General features: G+C 45.2%; 1 protein-coding gene across 2 annotated transcripts in view; it reads left to right on the forward strand.

The window, feature by feature from the left end:
* LOC147703580 (transmembrane protease serine 9-like) overlaps positions 1–19,276 on the forward strand; it is a 1,394,371-nt gene that overhangs the window by 482,144 nt on the left and 892,951 nt on the right. For both annotated transcript variants that reach the window (XM_086931925.1, XM_086931926.1), the window contains exon 7: positions 18,399–18,562. In XM_086931925.1, coding sequence (XP_086788051.1) covers positions 18,399–18,562 — 164 coding nt within the window. The remainder of the gene's footprint in view (positions 1–18,398; positions 18,563–19,276) is intronic.

Raw genomic sequence — 19,276 nt, forward strand, 5'->3', positions numbered from 1 at the left:
TGACTTCTCCAGTGAGTTCATAGTGCAGACAGACGCTGCAGAGCATGGTGTGGGAGCAGTACTCTCACAGACCACCGACGAGGGCTGGGACCAGCCTGTAGCTTTCATTAGTAGGAGGCTACTCCCCAGGGAACAGAGGTGGGGTGCAATTGAAAGGGAAGCTTTTTCTGTGGTCTGGTTATGGAAAACAAGGGTACCCCATTAGTAAAACCTGGGGTGAAATTATCGTTAAGGAAAGACAATGGTTTTGGGTGGCCTAAGAAGGTCCTAGTAGAGTAGAATATAATTTTTGTTAATGAATTAATCTTGGGAGACAATATTGTAAGGTAAGGTAACAAACATATCACAAACTTTATTTATGCTTTCACAATTATGTTTTTCGTTTTTCAGGTGCGCACACACGTGACAAGGTGCTTATAGTGACTAAGTGAAAAATTATTAAAAAACTATATACAAGGTGTCACAAACAAGGTTATTCCCCAAAAAAATATATACAGTAGGTTAGGGGAGTTTCCTTGCATGGGTCGACGGCGTTTCGATCTAAATGATTTTAGATCATCATCAGGACGTGAGCTTTCTTTACACGAGAAGGTAGAATTATTTTCTGACTGGGCGCGCAAATTGCTCAAACTGTGGTGGCTTAATTAAGCTGTTCAGTTTAATTTTTGTCAAGAATTTAATTATTTATTCTTGAGAGGTAGCTCTAGCTCAAAGGTAAGGGCACGGGGTGGTAGAAAAGTTATCCGACTCGGTGTTCAGAAATGCTGTGGTGGCTTGGTCCACTCAGCGTATTCTTCTCAAGAGTTTAATTATTTATTCTTGAAAGATCTAGCTCAAAAGGTTCATAATACTCAGTGATAGTCTATTTACTGGATTACTGGTGTTGCAGAGGTAAATATACTGAATACGAGCAGGTTTATTTTTCCGGTAATGTGCAGCGTTCCGGCGGGAGTAAATCTCCGCGGTCCGTGGCTCAACTCCCTCTGCCTTGCTGCTACGGCGTCTGATCGCGAAGAATACGCTGAGTGGACCAATCCACCACAGCATTTCTGAACACCGAGTCGGAAAACGTTTCTACCACCCCATGCCCTTACCTTTGAGCTAGAGCTACCTCTCAAGAATAAATAATTAAATTCTTGACGAAAAATTAAACTGAACAGCTGGATCAAGCCACCACAGTTTAAGCAATTTGCATAACAATGATGCGGTCAACGCGACACAAATGTGGCCATATTTCGTTGTCTGTGAGATAAATATCATCAACATACGAGTACGCATCAGGGTCGATGCTCTCCAACAGAGAGACAACTCGTGTGGCAAAGACACCTGGGCTGTTTTTATAGCCCATGGCTAATCTTTTGAACTGTTTTTGCTTGCCGCCAGAAGTAAACGCTGTCCATTGACTTTTAATCGAGGACAGGTTATGACTGTTAAAGCTATTTGATATGTCAAGTGTGATCTTAAACCTCTTTCTCACAAGACTATCAACTAGGGCAGAACTGTGGGTATTCTGCACCACGCACGTCTGACAATGAGAGTTCAAATGCCAATAATCTAAAACTATGCTGTATGACCCATCAGGTTTGGTTGCAGTGAAAAGAGGATTATTCTTGGGTGACACACATGTTTCAATGACACCTTAATATTCCAATTGTTTTTTTTTTTTTTTTAAATATCTTTATTATTCAACAAGTCAGTAACATAACATAAACAATCTTTCTATAATTCAATCCAACAATAATAGGCAGGAGTAAAAATTAATATATAAAGAGAAATAAGGAAAAGACATACAAGCACAAAAATAATGTAAAAGCTAACATAAAGCAAGAGGCATAGTATACATAATCAATTATTATAGACTGAGTTCCTAATCAAAAATATTCCGATATAAGTCCCCAAACAGAGTTAAGTTTGTTCTGGGCTTGTACGCCCCTAGAATTTGCCAATATGTGTTCCATTGAATATATTTCCTTTAACAGCATCCACTAATCGCTAATATTAGGAGGATATATGCTAATCCAGATTCTAGCGATGACCAATCTAGCCACCACACACAAAATCAGTGATAACCGGTTTTGTTGATGACTAAACATACTAGGTCCTGGCATAATATCCCTTGCATTTGGAGAAAAATCGATCCCTATTTTCTGAGAGCAGATTTGGCCTATCTGTTGTCAAAGATCTTTCAATTTAGGACATTCCAATAACATATGCATCAAACTTGCAGCATAAAGATCACATTTGGGACATTTTGTACGTGTGCTCAATGAGCCCACTGGAACCCATTTAGCTATTTTCTCTGGTGTATAATACAAGCTACAAATAGTGCGAAACTGCTGCATTTTGTAAGTTAGTGGCATACACAGACTTCTTTACAATATGTAAACTTTGCTCTATGTCCTTTTCCGAAACCTCCTCCCCAAGTATTGTGCCCCATTAATGAGCTAATTTGTTACAATTCCTCTTTTTATTACTAGTAAGAAGCTTATACATTCGTCTGACCTTGATTTTAGCACTGTCTTGATATAATAGGTCCCATATATCCGACTCAACAATATTAGTCAATTTTAAATGCGTCACCAAGAAGCTCTTAATTTGTAAATATTTTAAAAACATATGACCGGGTAAGTTAAACAAAATTTGTAGTTTCTCAAATGATTTATTCCGATTGTTCAAGGATTTCCGCAATGGGAGGCTTCGCTTCTCACCGCATGGGATATTGGGGTTGAGGCTGTGACATAGACTCCAATGGAATCTCATGTCTGGGCGAATGTTTGTCCCATCCGACTTGTGTATGGTACAAAGCTGGTGCAAGCACCTGAGCCCACTCTTCTGCAAAATTCTGCGCCTGCTCCTTTGGCACAGTGTGTGCAAAACTAGGGAGGATTACCTCCTCCCCTCTTGGAGCAGCCAAAACGGAAGGTGGGGGCCAGTCCGCCTCCGCTAACAAAATGTCATATGTAGAGGTCAGATTTTCCCAAAAAATCCCTTTTATTTTACGTTGTATGTCACCTTCAATTAAAAGGACTCTAGTGTCAGCAGTTTCCACTGCGATGAACGTGTCAGTTGCTGTCGCCTTCAGATACGGACACAGTGCTCGCCGCACTACTGTAACCTCCGCTACACTGTCGAGCAGCGTTAGCGCCCATGTCAGGTTCCGAGGCTGTGCTCACACTATACGTGTCATGCCTTATGGTTAAAGCAGCAACCTTCTTTTTCTGAAACTGAAGGCGTTGACGTTGAAATTCGTCCTGCTTGCCTTTAGCTTCTGTTAAGCGGTGCTGCTCACGTCCTTGTGGGGTACCCTGGCCTCTGCCGCGTTCTCCTCTACCGGTTCCTGAGACCGATGTTCCTGCAAAGAACGAGGAGAACGTTGATCAGGAACCTGAAATCTATCAGGAGACCTAATTCTCGCGCGGTTGCGTAAATCATATGTGCGATCAGTGGTCACAGGTATTGGTGATGCAGAACGCGACCTTTGTTTCTTTTGCTGCTTCCCCTGTATTTTATTTTTTCCAATTTTCTTTAGGAAAAACTGGACGGTCATCTTTATTAGGCTTTGCCATCTTAGTTTGCGGTTGAGCTGCTGTTTTAGCAAAAGGCTTAACACCCAAACTATTGCGGCCAATGGTCTTATAAGCCTCCGCAATAATTTTCGGCAACTGCCGGGGTTTATCGGCTTCGGGAAAAGGTCGCAAAGCATTAGACACCTGGAACTTAACCGCATCTCCCCTGACGTTAGCAAGGATGAGATCGAAAACTACGTCAAACACTCCAACAAGCCTCATCCCCAATTCGACAGCCGCCTCCGGTCCATGTTGATCCTGAACACGTTTTATCACGGAGGGCAGGACAATTCTCGACGGCATGCCAAAGCACTTCGCATAGACTGCCGAAAATACTTTACCCCAGATCTCTCAATCGGTCACCTCAGGCACCAATGTCTTTTTGCAAACTAATGGTTAAAATGTTTCTCCACATAAGTCGTATTAGGAAAAAAAAATTCCAGTTAGTCAAATTTCTCTGCAAGCCAAAAAGGAATCTCATCCTTATCCTGGGGGTGCTTGCCCATAGCCGAATTACCCATGACGGGACTGATTTTTATCGCGGCTGGTCCAACTGGTTGCGCAGCAGCACCAGGTGGCCCGACCTGGATGTTACGGGAAACGTATTGCACTAAAGCCCTATGTACCCCAGCAATGGAGGCATAGAGTAATCGTAACTCAGCTTTAGAGATTGTTAGATAACGTGGATGCAGTGAGAACCCCGCCAAGTGGCCCCAGGAATAGACAAGGGACCTAACCGAACCACAGATACGGTGTGGGGAAGGGCACCATTAAAACAAACTTGATGCTGCCAAGCAAAAATCGGAATCTCCTGTGTCCTATATGGTGCATAGGCCGCAAGCACCACTGAGTGAGTGTACTTATGGAATGTACCATCACCCGCATCCGCAGCAGGAAACGTAACCCAAGAGTAAAAAAGCTCAAATGGGAACGCTGCATCAGTACTCACCACAAAGAGCACCGCCATACCATCAGGGGTTTCCCTGTACTGTGTCAAATGATTCCAGAGTGGTACGCAACAATGCTGAGCTATGTCAACATCACCCATAAGGACACAGAATGGAAAAAACAATCTATGAGAATTGTAGCTCAAATGGGTAGTAATTCAAAGTATGAACCTTTTTTAAATCTCAACTTGAATGAACTTATAATTTATCCATATAGGTAGGTTAATCCGTCACTGCTGTCAACCGGAAGCTGGAGTGAGGGTGTTGTGGACTAATATAAGCACTAATCGAGCGTCTCGAATATAAGATAAAATGTTAGGTGTGCCATGTTGCGGGGATTTTGCTCTTGTACAGAACTATGCACGGGAAACCAGGACCTCAGTAAGCATGGGCGTAAAATCCATTCCGTTCGCGGAATTTGCGGATTTTCTGCAATTTCGGGGTCCGCGAATCTCGAAAAATTGCAGAAAAATCCACGAAATCGTGTGCGGGACGGATTTTCAAAAACTGAAGTACATGAAGCACTTATAGGGTTACAGCAGGTGCCCAAGTTGAAGCTAATTTCTTTGTACCATTTACAAAATGGTTACAAAGAAATTAACTTCAACTTGGGCACCTGCTGTATCCCTGTAAGTGCTTCCTGAGCGGCGCCTCCAGAGTTGTTGCCTACTTGCAACTATTCTCTTACCCTGCTCTGACCCTCGAAGCAGGGTCAGAGAATAGTTACAAGTATGGCACAATGCTCCAGGCTGTCACAAAAATTAAACCACAACAAGAAGCACTTACAGATAAGGAAGCAGGTGCCAGACATGAAGCTCAAATTCAGTAACACATTAACCAGCCCCCGGTTGAGGCTGGGCAGGTGTGCTTTCTCCCCATAATCTACAGTGGTGAACCAAAGGGTGCTGTGATGAGCCAGAAGGTGCAGCTGTGAACCAGAGGGTGCTGTGATGAACCAGAGGGTGTCAGTGGTGAACCAGAGGGTGGAAGGGGTGAACCAGAGGGTGCTGTGATGAACCAGAGGGTGGCAGTGATGAACCAGAGGGTGGCAGTGATGAACCAGAGGGTGACAGTGATGAACAGGAGGGTGGCAGTGGTAAACCAGAGGGTGGCAGTGATGAACCAGAGGATGTCAGTGGTGAACCAGAGGGTGGCAGTGATGAACCAGAGAGTGGCACAGGTGAACCAGAGGGTGCTGTGATGAACCAGAGGGTGGCAGTGATGAACCAGAGGGTGACAGTGATGAACCAGATGGTGGCAGTGGTGAACCAGAGGGTGGCAGTGATGAACCAGAGGGTGGCAGTGATGAACCAGATGGTGGCAGGGGTGAACCAGAGGGTGGTAGTGGTGAACCACAGGGTGCTGTGATGAACCAGAGGGTGGCAGTGGTGAACCAGAGGGTGGCAGTGGTGAACCAGAGGGTGGCAGTGATGAACCAGAGGGTGGCAGGGGTGAACCAGAGGGTGGCAATGGTGAACCAGAGGGTGGCAGTGGTGAACCAGAGGGTGGCAGTGATGAACCAGAGAGTAGCAGTGATGAACCAGAGGGTGACAGCGGTGAACCAGAGGGGGACAGTGGTGAACCAGAGGGTGCTGTGATGAACCAGATGGTGGCAGGGGTGACCCAGAGGGTGGCAATGGTGAACCAGAGGGTGCTGCGATGAACCAGAGGGTGGCAGTGGTGAACCGGAGGGTGGCAGTGATGAACCAGAGGGTGGCAGTGATGAAACAGAGGGTGGCAGGGGTGAATCAGAGGGTGCTGTGATGAACCTGAGGGTGGCAGTGATGAACCAGAGGGTGGCAGTGGTGAACCAGAGGGTGGCAGTGAAGTACCAGAGGGTGACAGTGATGAACCAGAGGGTGGCAGTGGTAAACCAGAGGATGGCAGTGGTAAACCAGAGGGTGCTGTGATGAACCAGAGGGTGGCAGTGATGAACCAGAGGGTGGCAGTGGTGAACCAGAGGGAGCTGTGAATAACCAGAGGGTGGCAGTGATGAACCAGAGGGTGGCAGTGGTGAACCAGAGGGTGGCAGTGATGAACCAGAGGGTGGCAGTGGTGAACCAGAGGGTGGCAGTGATGAACCAGAGGGCGCTGTGATGAACCAGAGGATGGCAGTGATCAACCAGAGGGTGGCAGTGGTGAACCAGAGGGTGGCAGTGATGAACCAGAGGGTGGCAGTGGTGAACGAGAGGGTGGCAGTGATGAACCCGAGGGTGACAGTGATGAACCAGAGGGTGACAGTGGTGAACCAGAGGGTGCTGTGATGAACCAGAGGGTGCCAGTGATGAACCAAAAGGTGACGGTGATGAACCAGAGGGTGGCAGTGGTGAACCAGAGGGTGCTGTGATGAACCAGAGGGTAACAGTGATGAACCAGAGGGTGACAGTTGTGAACCCGAGGGTGAAAGTGGTGAACCAGAGGGTGGCAGTGATGAACCAGAGGGTGGCAGTGGTGTACCAGAGGATGGCAGTGATGAACCCGAGGGTGGCAGTGATGACCAGAGGGTGGCGCTGCTAAACTGCCCGGGAGCCCTGTGGGTGTGTGCCCCCATGCTGCTGAGCTGCCCAGGGATTGTGAGCCCAAGCGCTACTGAACTGCCTCAGGGCCCAGTGACTGTTAGCCCCCGTGCTACTGAACTGCCCCAGATCCCTCTCAGTGTGAAAATCATTTGTGCTCAATTGCCTGGGAGCCCTCTGGGTGTGAGCACACATTGTGCTAAGTGCCCCCCCTGCCCCCAGTACATATATACCTGTACCGCACAGCACCATTATGCTCTTGCACCATGAAGTCTGGTGCCTGGATGCTCCTGATCCGTGTAGGTGGTTCCACCGTCTGGTGCAGTCAAAATATAAAGTCATAACATGCTACACAGCACCAATAAACAAGTGTCCCCCCTGGCACCGGTATGCGCATGTACTAGGCGTGGAGCACCCGTATGCCACTGCACCCTACTGCCCTGCACCAGCATATGCCTGTACGGGACAGTTTAGTATGATATGGGACATTGTCCAGCAGCAGCTGCATGCGCCTGAACCCACTGAGCAGGATCAGAATGGCTTTGCACCAACACGCGCAGCAGAGCTATCTTGGACATCTGAAGGATTCTGGGGTCCTGTGCCAAACGTATTTTTGCATCCATGAGTTTCCTGAGCGCCATCCCTGTGTAGCTCCTGTGACCAGGAGGCTGCTTTCTCCTCATCTGCTGCTCTGCTCGGTCTCTGACCCTTTATAAACAAGATGCATGTGAACTTGCATAGAAGCCCTGCCCGTTTGGCCCCGTCCAACACACACTAGCGGTATGAAACGTCTTCCAGCCCGTCCCCACTATAACGGCCAGCTCACTCAAGGGACCTCAGCGCCTTTTGGCACGCTGGTAAAGTTACAGGCACACATGGTCACATATTTGTGCAAATGGCACATAGATCTGTGAGTTTGCGGGAAAATTCGCGAACTCGCTGTTTTTTTTGCCATTTTGCATGAATTCACGGACCGTGAATTCGCAAATTTTGCCCATACTTAGACCTCAGTAAATTGTGGTGTACCTAAAAACTCACCTCAGTACCCAGAACCCCTAACCGACTAGCATCAGTGTCTCATTAGCTCTCCGTCCTACAGCGAAGCTACCAATGATTAGACAACCCAGAACATGCAAGTTAGGGTACTCTCAGGAATGGTGGAAATCAAGAACACTCTTTCATTTTTATTCTCATACCAGTCCACAATGTGAGTAATCAGAGACACAGAAAAGTTTAAAATGTTTATTTAACGACGTGCTCTAAGATGCAGTATTTTGGCTAACATAAGCAGACATATGATTAGAAATAAAACAATCAGCATTGTTACAATTCCATAAAACACAAAGGGAGAAATCATGTCACAATGATAGTGGAAACAGATCATATAGTGCCTAGTGAACCACCCTCCTCTGCTAGGAACTAGGTTTTAAAATATTAGAAGGTCTCTTAGGCTTGAATGGGGAACCCCATACCTCCAAAACCAGCAGAGGTGAATCACATCTCAGGATCAGCAAAGCTCTCTGCCTCTGTAAAGGTATTTTCTCCAAGTGCCCAAATCATGCATGCAGTGCAATGTTAAAGGCTTTAGAATTTCAGTTGGTTGCAGCTGTGTGCGTGTTGTGTCTAGAGCGTGGGGCGATCAACCTGAATAACAGCATACATTGTAGTTATGACCTTGAATGCTTCTGCACGCAGTGTACAGACTAAGGTTGCGGTGTAAGTGTAGGGATGTGAAAAACAGACCATTCTCATGCGAAAAATATCAAGCAGTTTAACTTATAACAACAGTTACATGTAGTGCATTCACATTCACAGATGTGCGTCAACCCCCCGTTTTAGCAGCTAGACTAGGGAGGGGTTCTTAATGGGCCTCTTCTGTCTGCAGCTCAGCAGACAAAGGCTCGTAATTAACATGAAAGGATGGGAGGGTGGATGGAAGGGTGGCTTTATAATTATGGATGGATGAATGAGAAGGTGTATGTAAGGATGGATGAGTGAAAGAAATTAAGGATGGATGAAAGTATGGATGGATGAGTGAAAGGGTGTATGGATGATGAGACGATGAGTGAGTGAATGGAAGGATAGATGATGAAAGGCTAAATGGATGGATGAGTGAATGGATGGATTAATGGAGTGAAATGCTGGGATGATGGATTCATTAAAAGGGTGGATGAGTGCAATGATGCATGAGTAAAAGGATATATGTAAGGATGATGAGTGAAAGAATGGATAAATGAGTGAAAGAGAGTGTTTGAGGAGATGGCTGGGTGAAAGAGTGGATGGATGAGTGAAAGCGTGGATTCATGAAAAACTGAGTGAAAGGATGGATGGATGAGTGAAAGGGTAGATTGATGGATAGATGGATGTGGGAGTGAAATGGCGGATACTTGTGTGAGTGAAAGGGTCGATGGATAGAAGCATTGATAAATAAACTAAAGGATGGATATAGGGTTGGATGATTGAAAGGAAGGAAGTATGGATGGCTCGATAAGTGAAAGGGTGAATGGATGGTTGAATGAAAGGGTGTATGGATGGATGATGAGAGGAAGGATGGATGGCTGGATGAGTGACTCAAAGGATGGATGGATGAGCAAAAGGGTAAATAGATTGATGGATGGATGGAGTGAAAGGGTGGATGTATAGAGTTAAAGGATGGATGGATGAATGAAAGGATGGATGTAAGGATGGACAAGTGAAGGGGAGGAGGATGGATGATGGATGAGTGAAAGGGTGAATGGATGGATAAGTGAAAGGATTGATGGATGGAGAATGAGAGAAGGATGGATGGATAAGTGAAAGGATAAATGGATGGCTCGATGATTTGCTGATTAGATGGCGGGATGGAGTGAAAGGCTGGATAAATGGACGGAGTGAAAGGGTCAATGTATGGACAGAGTGAATGGATGGATGAGTGAAAGGATAGATGGATGGATGAATGAAAGGCTGGAAGTAAGGATGGTTGAGTGAAGGAATGGATAGATGAGGGAACAGGAGGATAGATGGGTGGCTGGTTGAAAGGTGTGCCAATGGAAAAGTGAAAAGGTGAATTGATGGATAGATGCATGAAAGGATGGATGGATGGATGGATGAGTGTGTGGAAGAGTGGTTGAATGAACAAAAGGATGGATGATTGGAAAGGAGGAAGAATGGATGGATGGGAAGGATGCATGGGTGAAAGGATGTTTGTAAGGATGAATAAGTGAAAGAATTGATGGATAAGTGATAGGGAGGGTAGAAGAGTGGCTTGATGAAATGATGGACGGTGAGTGAAAGGGTGAATGGATGGATGGATGAATGAGTAAAAAGATGATTGTGTGAAAAGGTAAATTGGTGGATGGATTGAAGGGTGGGTGGATGAGGGAAAAGATGGATGGCTGAGTGAAAGGATGGATGTAAGGATGGAGAATTAGAGAAGGATGGATGGAGGAATGAGTGAAAGGGTAAATGGATGGATTGAGGATTTGGTGATACTTTTGCTGGATGGAGTGAAATGCTGGATGAATGGATGGAGAGAAAGGGTGGATGTATGGACAGAGTGGATGGATGGATGAGTGAAAGGGTAGATGGATGGATGACTGAAAGGATGGATGTAAGGATGGTTGAGTGAAAGAAAGGATAGATGATTGAACAGGAGGATTGATGGGTGGCTATTTTGATAGGTGTGCCGGTGGAAGAGTGAAAGGGTGAATGGATGGATGCATGAAAGGATGGATGGATGCAAGAGTGTGTTAAAGAATGAATGAATGAGTGAAAGGATGGATACAATGATGGATGAGTGAAACGGAGGAAGAATGGGTGGATGGAAGGATGGATGAATGGATGGATGAAGTGAAAGGAAGAATGTTTGTAAGGATGGATAAGTGAAAGAATAGATGGATAAGTGATAGGGAGGTTAGAAGAGTGGCTTGATGAAATGATGGACGGTGAGTGAAAGGGTGGATGGATGAAGGGGTAAAAGGATAGATAAGTGAAATGGTAAATTAATGGATGGATTGAAGGGTGAATGAGTGAGGGAAAAGATGGATGGCTGAGTGAAAGCGTAGATGTATAGATGAGTGAAAGGGAGGATGGATGGATGAATGAGTGAAAGATGGATGATTGAAAGGATGGATGGATGGATGGATGGATAAAAGGGGATGGATAAGTGGAAGTATGGATGACAAATGATAGGATAGATGGATGGATATGTTTGATAGGTTTCAAGATGGATGGTTTGGATATGGTTGGGTCGGTGGGTGAATGGATGGAATGGGGATAGACTGAATGTTAGATGATGGACTATACAGGTGAAATTGTGGATATAATCAGGTGAATTGAAGGATGAATATATGAATGGATAGATTATTGGATGGAAGAGACAAGCAATCGTAGTATGGTGTAGGGCAAGATGGGGGCTGCGTGAGTGGTGCGAAGGTCACTCCCCCACCACTCTGAACATTGAGCGGTACAACGAGCTGCTGGTGTCCCACTGAGCCTCGAGGATTGCGGAGGATGGGAGCAAGAAACCCCCCTTCATTTCTTAATGATTAGCCTCTCAGTTTTTATTAGCTTTCTGCGATGCGTGGCAGAACCCAGTTTCCTCGTAGCACGCAGCCGAGCGCACCTGGGTGCCTGGCGGGAGTGGCTGACGGACAAGCTGCTGGGGGAGAGCGAGAGTACTTGCAGGATGCCGCCACGGAGGGCCCCACCGAAGGAAGGAGCTGCTGCAACGAAAGGGGCTGTGGTGTCCAAAAAAGTGCCTGCTGGAAAGGAGCCGGACGTGGCTGTTTCATCACCAACACCTCAGAACAACGCGGAGAAGGCTGCATGTAGTAAAGGGACCCCAGATCTGGACCAACATCTGCCAGAGGGGGGTGCACGAAAAAAGACCCTTACGGCGGTTCCTGGGATGTTTGCAGGCAAACCGGTAAGCGGGATTCTGAGCAAACAATCAAAGCCATTATTGGAGAGAATCCCTAGCATAAGCACTGGCTCCGGGACTGTATCTCTTTCTGTTTCTGCCACTGTTACAAATAGAAACTGTAATATTGTAGCTAAAGTGTGCAGGATATCTCAGTTGCTGCAGATATACAAACATCGGGTCCAGAGGCAGCATCTATCACCAAAGAACAGTTGGGGGAGCAGACCTAATGGGATCTGACAGCGAAGGCACCCGGAATCCCCACGTGATAGGAGATACAGTGCCAGGCATCCCAGACGGGGAACATTTATTTTCACTGGCAGATGAGTCAGATTTTAATATTGTCAGTGACCCCGATAATACGGACATAGATGCCTAAAAGAAAACAAATCCAAATGCCCCCCTGCGCTGGCGGAATTTCCCATGAGGGATGCGGACCAACTCACCTCCCTCATGCGTCAGGTGAAATCAGGCTCCCCTAATGACCCAGCACCTCCACATATCCTAGTCTCCGCTATACAGACCATCCTCCCTACACTGCTAGTAGTACTTAACACCTCGATCTCCACCAGCACAGTCCCAGTGGCTTGGAAACAGGCCATGGTGAGGGCCCTTGTCAAAAAACCCAACTTGGACACCAAGAATCCTAACAACTTTCGCCCGATCTCCCTGCTGCCCTGGACAGCCATAATTTTGGAGAAATACATAAATGGGCTATTAACAACCTTTCTTGAACAAAACCAGCTGCTCGATCCCTCCCAGACACGTTTCCGGCCCAAGCATGGGACCAAGACTGCATTACTGGCTGTCACAGAGGAGTCCAGGAAGATCTTAGATCGAGGAGGATCGGTGGCAGTCATCCTCCTCGATCTGAGCGCTGCATTTGATACCGTTAACCACGGCATCCTTTTGCAGCGTTTCCTGGACACTGGAATATCTGATAAAGCCCTGGAGTGGTTCAGGTCTTACCTGAACTACAGATCGTACCAGGTATATGAGGGCAATGCTACCTCCACCAGTAAGCCTCTGGGCTGTGGAGTCCTGCAGGGATCATCGTTGAGCCCGACGTTATTCAACATCTACATGAGGCCGCTGGCTGAGATCGTCCGTCCGTATGGTATTAAGATCATTACCTACGCGGACGATACTCAGCTGGTGGTCTCCCTGGCGCAGGAAGGGGACTCCATAGCGGGCGTGGATCTTGCAGGCTGCCTGGAGATAGTCAAGAGCTGGATGACCAAGTCTTGTCTGAAACTCAACGGAGACAAGACGGAGCTTATGCTCCTGGGTCGGCTTGCACCATCTTCCATTGAGACTCTCTGGCCACCCTGCTTAGGACCTGTCCCGACACCCAAAGATACCATTAAGAACCTTGGTATCTGGCTGGATAGGTCCCTGTCATTTGACCAGCAGGCAATAAGACTATATGCCATCTGTTTCGGCATCCTCAGAGTCATCAGAAAGATCCTCCCTCTACTCCCCTTTGAAGCAAGAAAGACCGTGGTTCTGGGCCTGATCCAATCCCGGTTGGATTTCGGGAATGCCTTATACCTGGGAGCTCCTGACTTCACTTTGCGCAAACTGCAATTGATACAAAACTGCGCCGCCCGGCCTCTTCTACAAATCCCCCGCACATCATCAGTAAAGTCTGGCCTAAGGAGACTGCACTGGCTCCCCGTTAGGGAAAGAGTCATCTTTAAATCCCTCTGTATTGCACATCAGGCCTTTTGGTCTTTAGGCCATCAATCAATCTACCTCTCATTACTCCCTATCATCCTGCCAGACAGCTGCGTTCAACCGATGCCAATCTGGCTATTGTTCCTAAAATAAAGAAAACAAGATCGGGAGGCCACTCCTTTTCCTATAATGTGGCCAAGATGTGGAATGCTCTCCCCCAGCATCTAAGGTCTAACCCCGATCTCATCTCATTTCGCAAACAGCTGAACACTCTCCTGTTTAACAATCAGTAGTCGGGTAGACATCCTTCCTTCAAGAAACCTTAGCCTCAGCAGTAATCTTAGCGCTTGGACGCCTCAGGGCAGCTATGTGCGCTCTATAAAAATCATTTCATTCATTCATTCATTCATAGCGATAGCCCCCCCGATGGCAGATACACTAAAGAGGGCCGCTAATCGACCTACAAAGAAAACCCCAGCAGGCTCCTGGCTTGGAAGCTCTCACTCAGACTCTAATGACCATCCTCAATGGGATTATTCTACTACCAATATGGAGTTTGAAGGGGGGCAAGCATCTGGATTTCAGGAGGGAAACCTCAGTGTCTTGGATAAAAACGTGGTGCCGGTTCCCTCAATCAGCTTAATATACTCTACTCTTAAGGCAATGCAAACTGAGGCTCGACAGGAGCATAAAAGGGCTTAATTGGTGACTAGGAAAATTCAGGGCGCCATTCGCAAGACAACTAAAGCTTGCTCAGAGGTGGTAGCAAGAACGACCGCCTTGGAAGAGCGTGTAGTAGGGCTGGAGACCAGTCTGGAAAGCATGGAGCAAAAAACATCTGCTAATGATGCATGAATGATGGATATCCTCTGGAAGTTGGAGGAATCCGAAAACAGGCAGCGAAGGAATAATCTACACTTGCTGGGCGTCGAAGAAGAGGCAGAGGGGAGTGATGTACGTGGTTATGTCCTGAGGCTCATGAAATCGGCTTTTCCAGAATTATCTCACTGGAACTGGGAAGCAGAGATTCAGCGTGTACACAGATTCCCTTTAATGCATAAAAGCAATCCTGGCCCCAACCCAAACCCCCGTGCAATTTTAGTATTTTTTGGTAACTTCTTATTGTGCCAAGTGATATTCGAAAAGGCTAGAGCAGATGCCCAAAAAACTGTAGAAGGGCAGACTTTTTTCGTTCGGCCGGGCTTTTGCCACACTACGGTGGAAAGAAGGTGGCGTCTGCGGCAGTTGATCAGCCCTTTCTAAAAACATGGATGTAAACTGTATTTGATGAACCCTGCCCGGTTGAAAGTTATCTATCAGTGGCGGGTGAGGGTATTTATATCTGAGATTCAGGCTAAGAACTACCCAAAGGAGATAACCGATGGCTGATCGAATCTGATACTTTGGGACCCTTTTTTTTTCTTTCCCATTCTTGGTTAAGGGGGGTGTCAGATGCAACTAAAGTTTGATTGTGGTTGGACTGTTGATGGAAAATGTCTAAGTAGCGCATGTTTTTTTCCCTTTTGTTGTTGGTTATTGCACAAAGGTGAGGTCCTGGGGGGCTTATCGGCTCGTATATTCCTGATTCGGGTTTGGTCTTTTGGGTGGTGGGGTGGGGAGTGACTTGAGGCGCACACTAGTGCAGGAGGCATCACAAGGGTCTGAGGACCTTTTTTGCCCATATAAGGGGGGTGGGTGGGGAAGGGTGAGATTGGGGGGATGGATCTTACCGGGGACAGAGGGAATTTCTGGGGGTATAGGCATATATTCGCCGGGGTATGATATTTTTTTTCTTTTGATGGTCTGGTATACTGCACTTGGTTTCGTTTATCATATTCAAGGGGGTGTGTTAGGATATCTTCGGTCAATATTTGCGGACTTAATGACCATGTCAAGCGACGTAGGATAAGGGAAGACATTCGATTCTTGAGGGCAGATATCATCTGCCTCCAAGAAACACATGTTGAAGCCAGTAGGAATAACATTTTGGAGCTTGATGAGTTTCAACTGATTTTGTGGACCAAACAGGAGGTTGAGATTGAAATATATCTGAACAATGTCTAATGAGAAAGTATAATGGTCTGTGAGGGAAAAAAATATATATTATTGTATGCAGGGGCTGCCTTGAGGCACTATGAGATTGGGGATGGGTTTTTAAAAGCAATTCAAAGTATGTATAAAGAGCCAGTTGCCAAAATGGGTCTGATGGGGGCTTAGTCTGAGGAGATTAAAATTATGCGTGGAACGAGACAAGGATGTCCGTGCTCCCCATTATTATTTGCCATTCATATTGATTCTCTAATCAGGAAGATTCAGGAGAATCAAGTTATACAACTTATCTGTGCTAGAGGGGGAGATGTAAAGATTCTGGGCTATGCAGATGACCTAGCTATTACAACAGCGCCTCCTCGCCAGGTGCTAGAAGAAATAATTACCTTCAATTCACAATTTGGCAAGATATCCGGATATAATTTGAATGATAGCAAAACTCAAATTGTTACTAATGATAAGGTGACATTAGTCGATCATCGGATAGTCCCTAATGCCAGATACCTAGGTATAGAAATAAGCTCCAAACCCGAAGATATTGTGGATATTAACTTTAAGCCGCTACTCCAGAAAATTAACTTGGATTCTCGAAGAATGAATAATTGACACTTAACACTAGTTGGGAGGAATAATGTTTTAAAAATGATTTTCCTGCCCAAGATTTTATACTGTTTTCGCGCAATCCCACTACATATACGCAAAGTTTGGTTCATAAAGTTAGATCAGCTTGTTTCATGGTTTCTGTGGGCTGGGCAATGCTCTCTGGAAGGACTCTTAGATATATGAGCCTACCAAAAGATAGAGGCGGTTGGTTCATTCCTAATTTTCAAATTTATTACTGGGTAGTTATGCTGAAACAAATGGGGGAGCTACTAAATGGGGCGAATCTGGGAAATTCCAATATCTCAATTTATCATCTAATCTATGGGTAGAAGCAAGAGGACTTCTTTTGCGTCACATAGTTTTTTCTTATTACAAAAGGTCTAAATTCAAGGTTCTATTAGCTGCCTATAGGGTCTGGACCATGATCAGGAAAAAGTTCGGGATTGGGCGGATTCATTTATATTCTCTTTTATTTATTAAAATCCTACTCCCGCCGATATTTCAAGATGTCTATTTTAGGAATTGGGTCAAGAAAGGTATTCAGTGGATGGGTGACCTTTTACTGTATGCTGAAATGCTTACTTTTGAGACTATCAAAGACAAATTCGAGATTGAAAATAAATATCTTTTTCAATATTTGCAGATTCTGGATTTTTTTACCAAAAGACTTAACAATCGAGACAGAATCCCTTTATTAGATCTAATCATCAGCGGCCAATTCACAACAGCTACTCTTTATAAATGTATTAATGAGAAGATAGGGGATGATTTGGCCAAGTATTTTGAGAGATGGGAAACTAGTATAAAAGCTGGGCAAGGTGAATGCGAAGACTCCCTTTTGTTCAGTAAAACCACATGTATTTCTGCCAATCTGCAGGTACAATGTTTTAAGACCTGGTGTAATTTATATATTACTCGGGCGCGTATTCACTGATGGGGGGGGGGAATTCCGGGATATACTGCCCCCGGTGCGGGTTGTTGGCTGCAGATAGCGCCCATATGTTTGCCACTTGTCTTGGTCTGTCTCAATTAGTGGTCAAAATTGAACAGCGCCTGGAATCCATATTGGGTTATGCCGTATCACTGACCCCACAGGTCATTATGCTAGGAATCTCCAATCAAGAAATGGAGGAAGCAGATCAGAAGATGGTATACATTGCAATGGCAGTGTTTCGACTGTATCTGGCTACGGTTTGGCTAGACCCAAATCCTCCCTCGATACATGTTTGGTTTAGTAAATTATTATTTATATACAATTGGGAGACATCTGTGTTTAGAAGAAGGGGGAGTCGCGCAAGAGCAAAAGTAGAAAAGATATGGGTCTTTTTTACTAAATGGCTGAACAAGGATTAAATGTCAATCCGAGTGGATGTACCCCTAGTTTGTTATGTTAGTGTCAGTCGCTGTTTAAGAAGTTTTTTGGTTTCCTCTCCTCTGTTGGGATCCACTGTGGGTGGGTGGGTTATAATAATTTAGAGGAAAATGTTGGCTTCAGATATGGGCTTGCTTTTTCCTTTTGGTTGATGTGACTGTCTGTAACACTGATTTGTTTGTTTCTGTATCTGATGTCCAATATAAACAAAAAGAAAAAAGAGACAAGCAAATATTTCTCAGGAGGGTAGCAATGGGTTGATTCGCTTGCTTTGTGCCATAAAAGCTTTGGTTCAAAGTGAGGAGTATTTTAATTTCCGGACTGATCCCTTGCACATGTGTGATAGAAGTGGAATGGGATACCTTAAACATACCTGGACATTGAGCTCTTGGGTGAATAAGAAAGGGTAACGCTTCCCAGAAGTGAAGATTGAATGAGACATAGTTGTTCAGCCGGAATCAAACCATAAAGAAATTGTAGTTTCGCAGAAAATGTATTGAGGTATGAGATTTCAGGACTTTCATTACACATTTCATGTCCTGTAATTGTAATGAAGGTTAGTGTGGTGCTAAGGATGACTTCTCCACTACTTCATTGAATTTACAATTTGAAATACCCTGATTTTGATATCCTGTGGCGCAGTGGATAATGGTTTCCTTAAATTAACCGTCTCGGTCACTAGGAGGTAGTAATTTATCTTTTTTGCTGAGTCAACTATGCTCTGCCTCCCTAAATTCTTAACCCGTATTTGTGTTTTTGTTGTTCCAGAGGAATACACTTCTTCAACTCTTCAGGAAGAGGAACTGGAATTGATAGGAAATGCAGGTTGCTCCTGCTTGTATAACTCGTCTGACATCCATAACCTGACTGATGTGTTCCACAACGGGATTATGTGTGCTCAGCAGAAGGAATCAGCCAATCTCACATGCCAGGTAAATTATTCCAAAACACAATGCAAGTGTTGTCTGGTGAACTCTGAAACTTGTGGTACATTAATATCCTGTCAACTGTTACTGAGCCAAAGCAAGGGAGCCAAACCTCCTCAAACCGAAAACATGTAAGGAAAAATGTAGGAACAAAATTAAATATGTCGAATTTTAAATCACATATTTTACATGAATTGGCTAGAATTCAGGAGTTTTTCATTCTTGGTGTACTAGGCAAACCTTGCGTTTCTTTGGGTCAATGTGCAGTAAAGATTAACCGTTATGTTAAAGTTTTTCAACAGAACATATCCTAAAAGTTTGCTGAAGAGCTACATGTATCCGGGGCAGTTCAGATTCAGAGTTGTGCACCTGTTTTTAGGACATAAGGCACCAATGCAGTCAACACTTTAGCTTTTGCAAATGCGTGTGTAATGTACTAAGCCGAGTGCAGAAAGGCCTTTCCATCTCGCAAAATTGATTTTGTGATCTATTCCTAACTGCATTAAAAAGGATATATGAAAGGGGTATCCTCTCCTAATTATGATTCGCAATGGTATATATAACAATCTGTAACTGCAGTTGTGGTCCCAACCCATTGATCAGTTACTGAAACCTCAAAGAAGGTAACTGATTGACAATGGGGAATGTGTCTACAGCTCACGCACTAATTTAAAGATTTTCCGAGTTAAGTGCCTGCACTTTAGACAGTGCAATGACTCA

This window comes from Lissotriton vulgaris, chromosome 7 (genome assembly GCF_964263255.1).
Source record: "Lissotriton vulgaris chromosome 7, aLisVul1.2, whole genome shotgun sequence".
Taxonomy (NCBI): Eukaryota; Metazoa; Chordata; class Amphibia; order Caudata; family Salamandridae; genus Lissotriton; species Lissotriton vulgaris.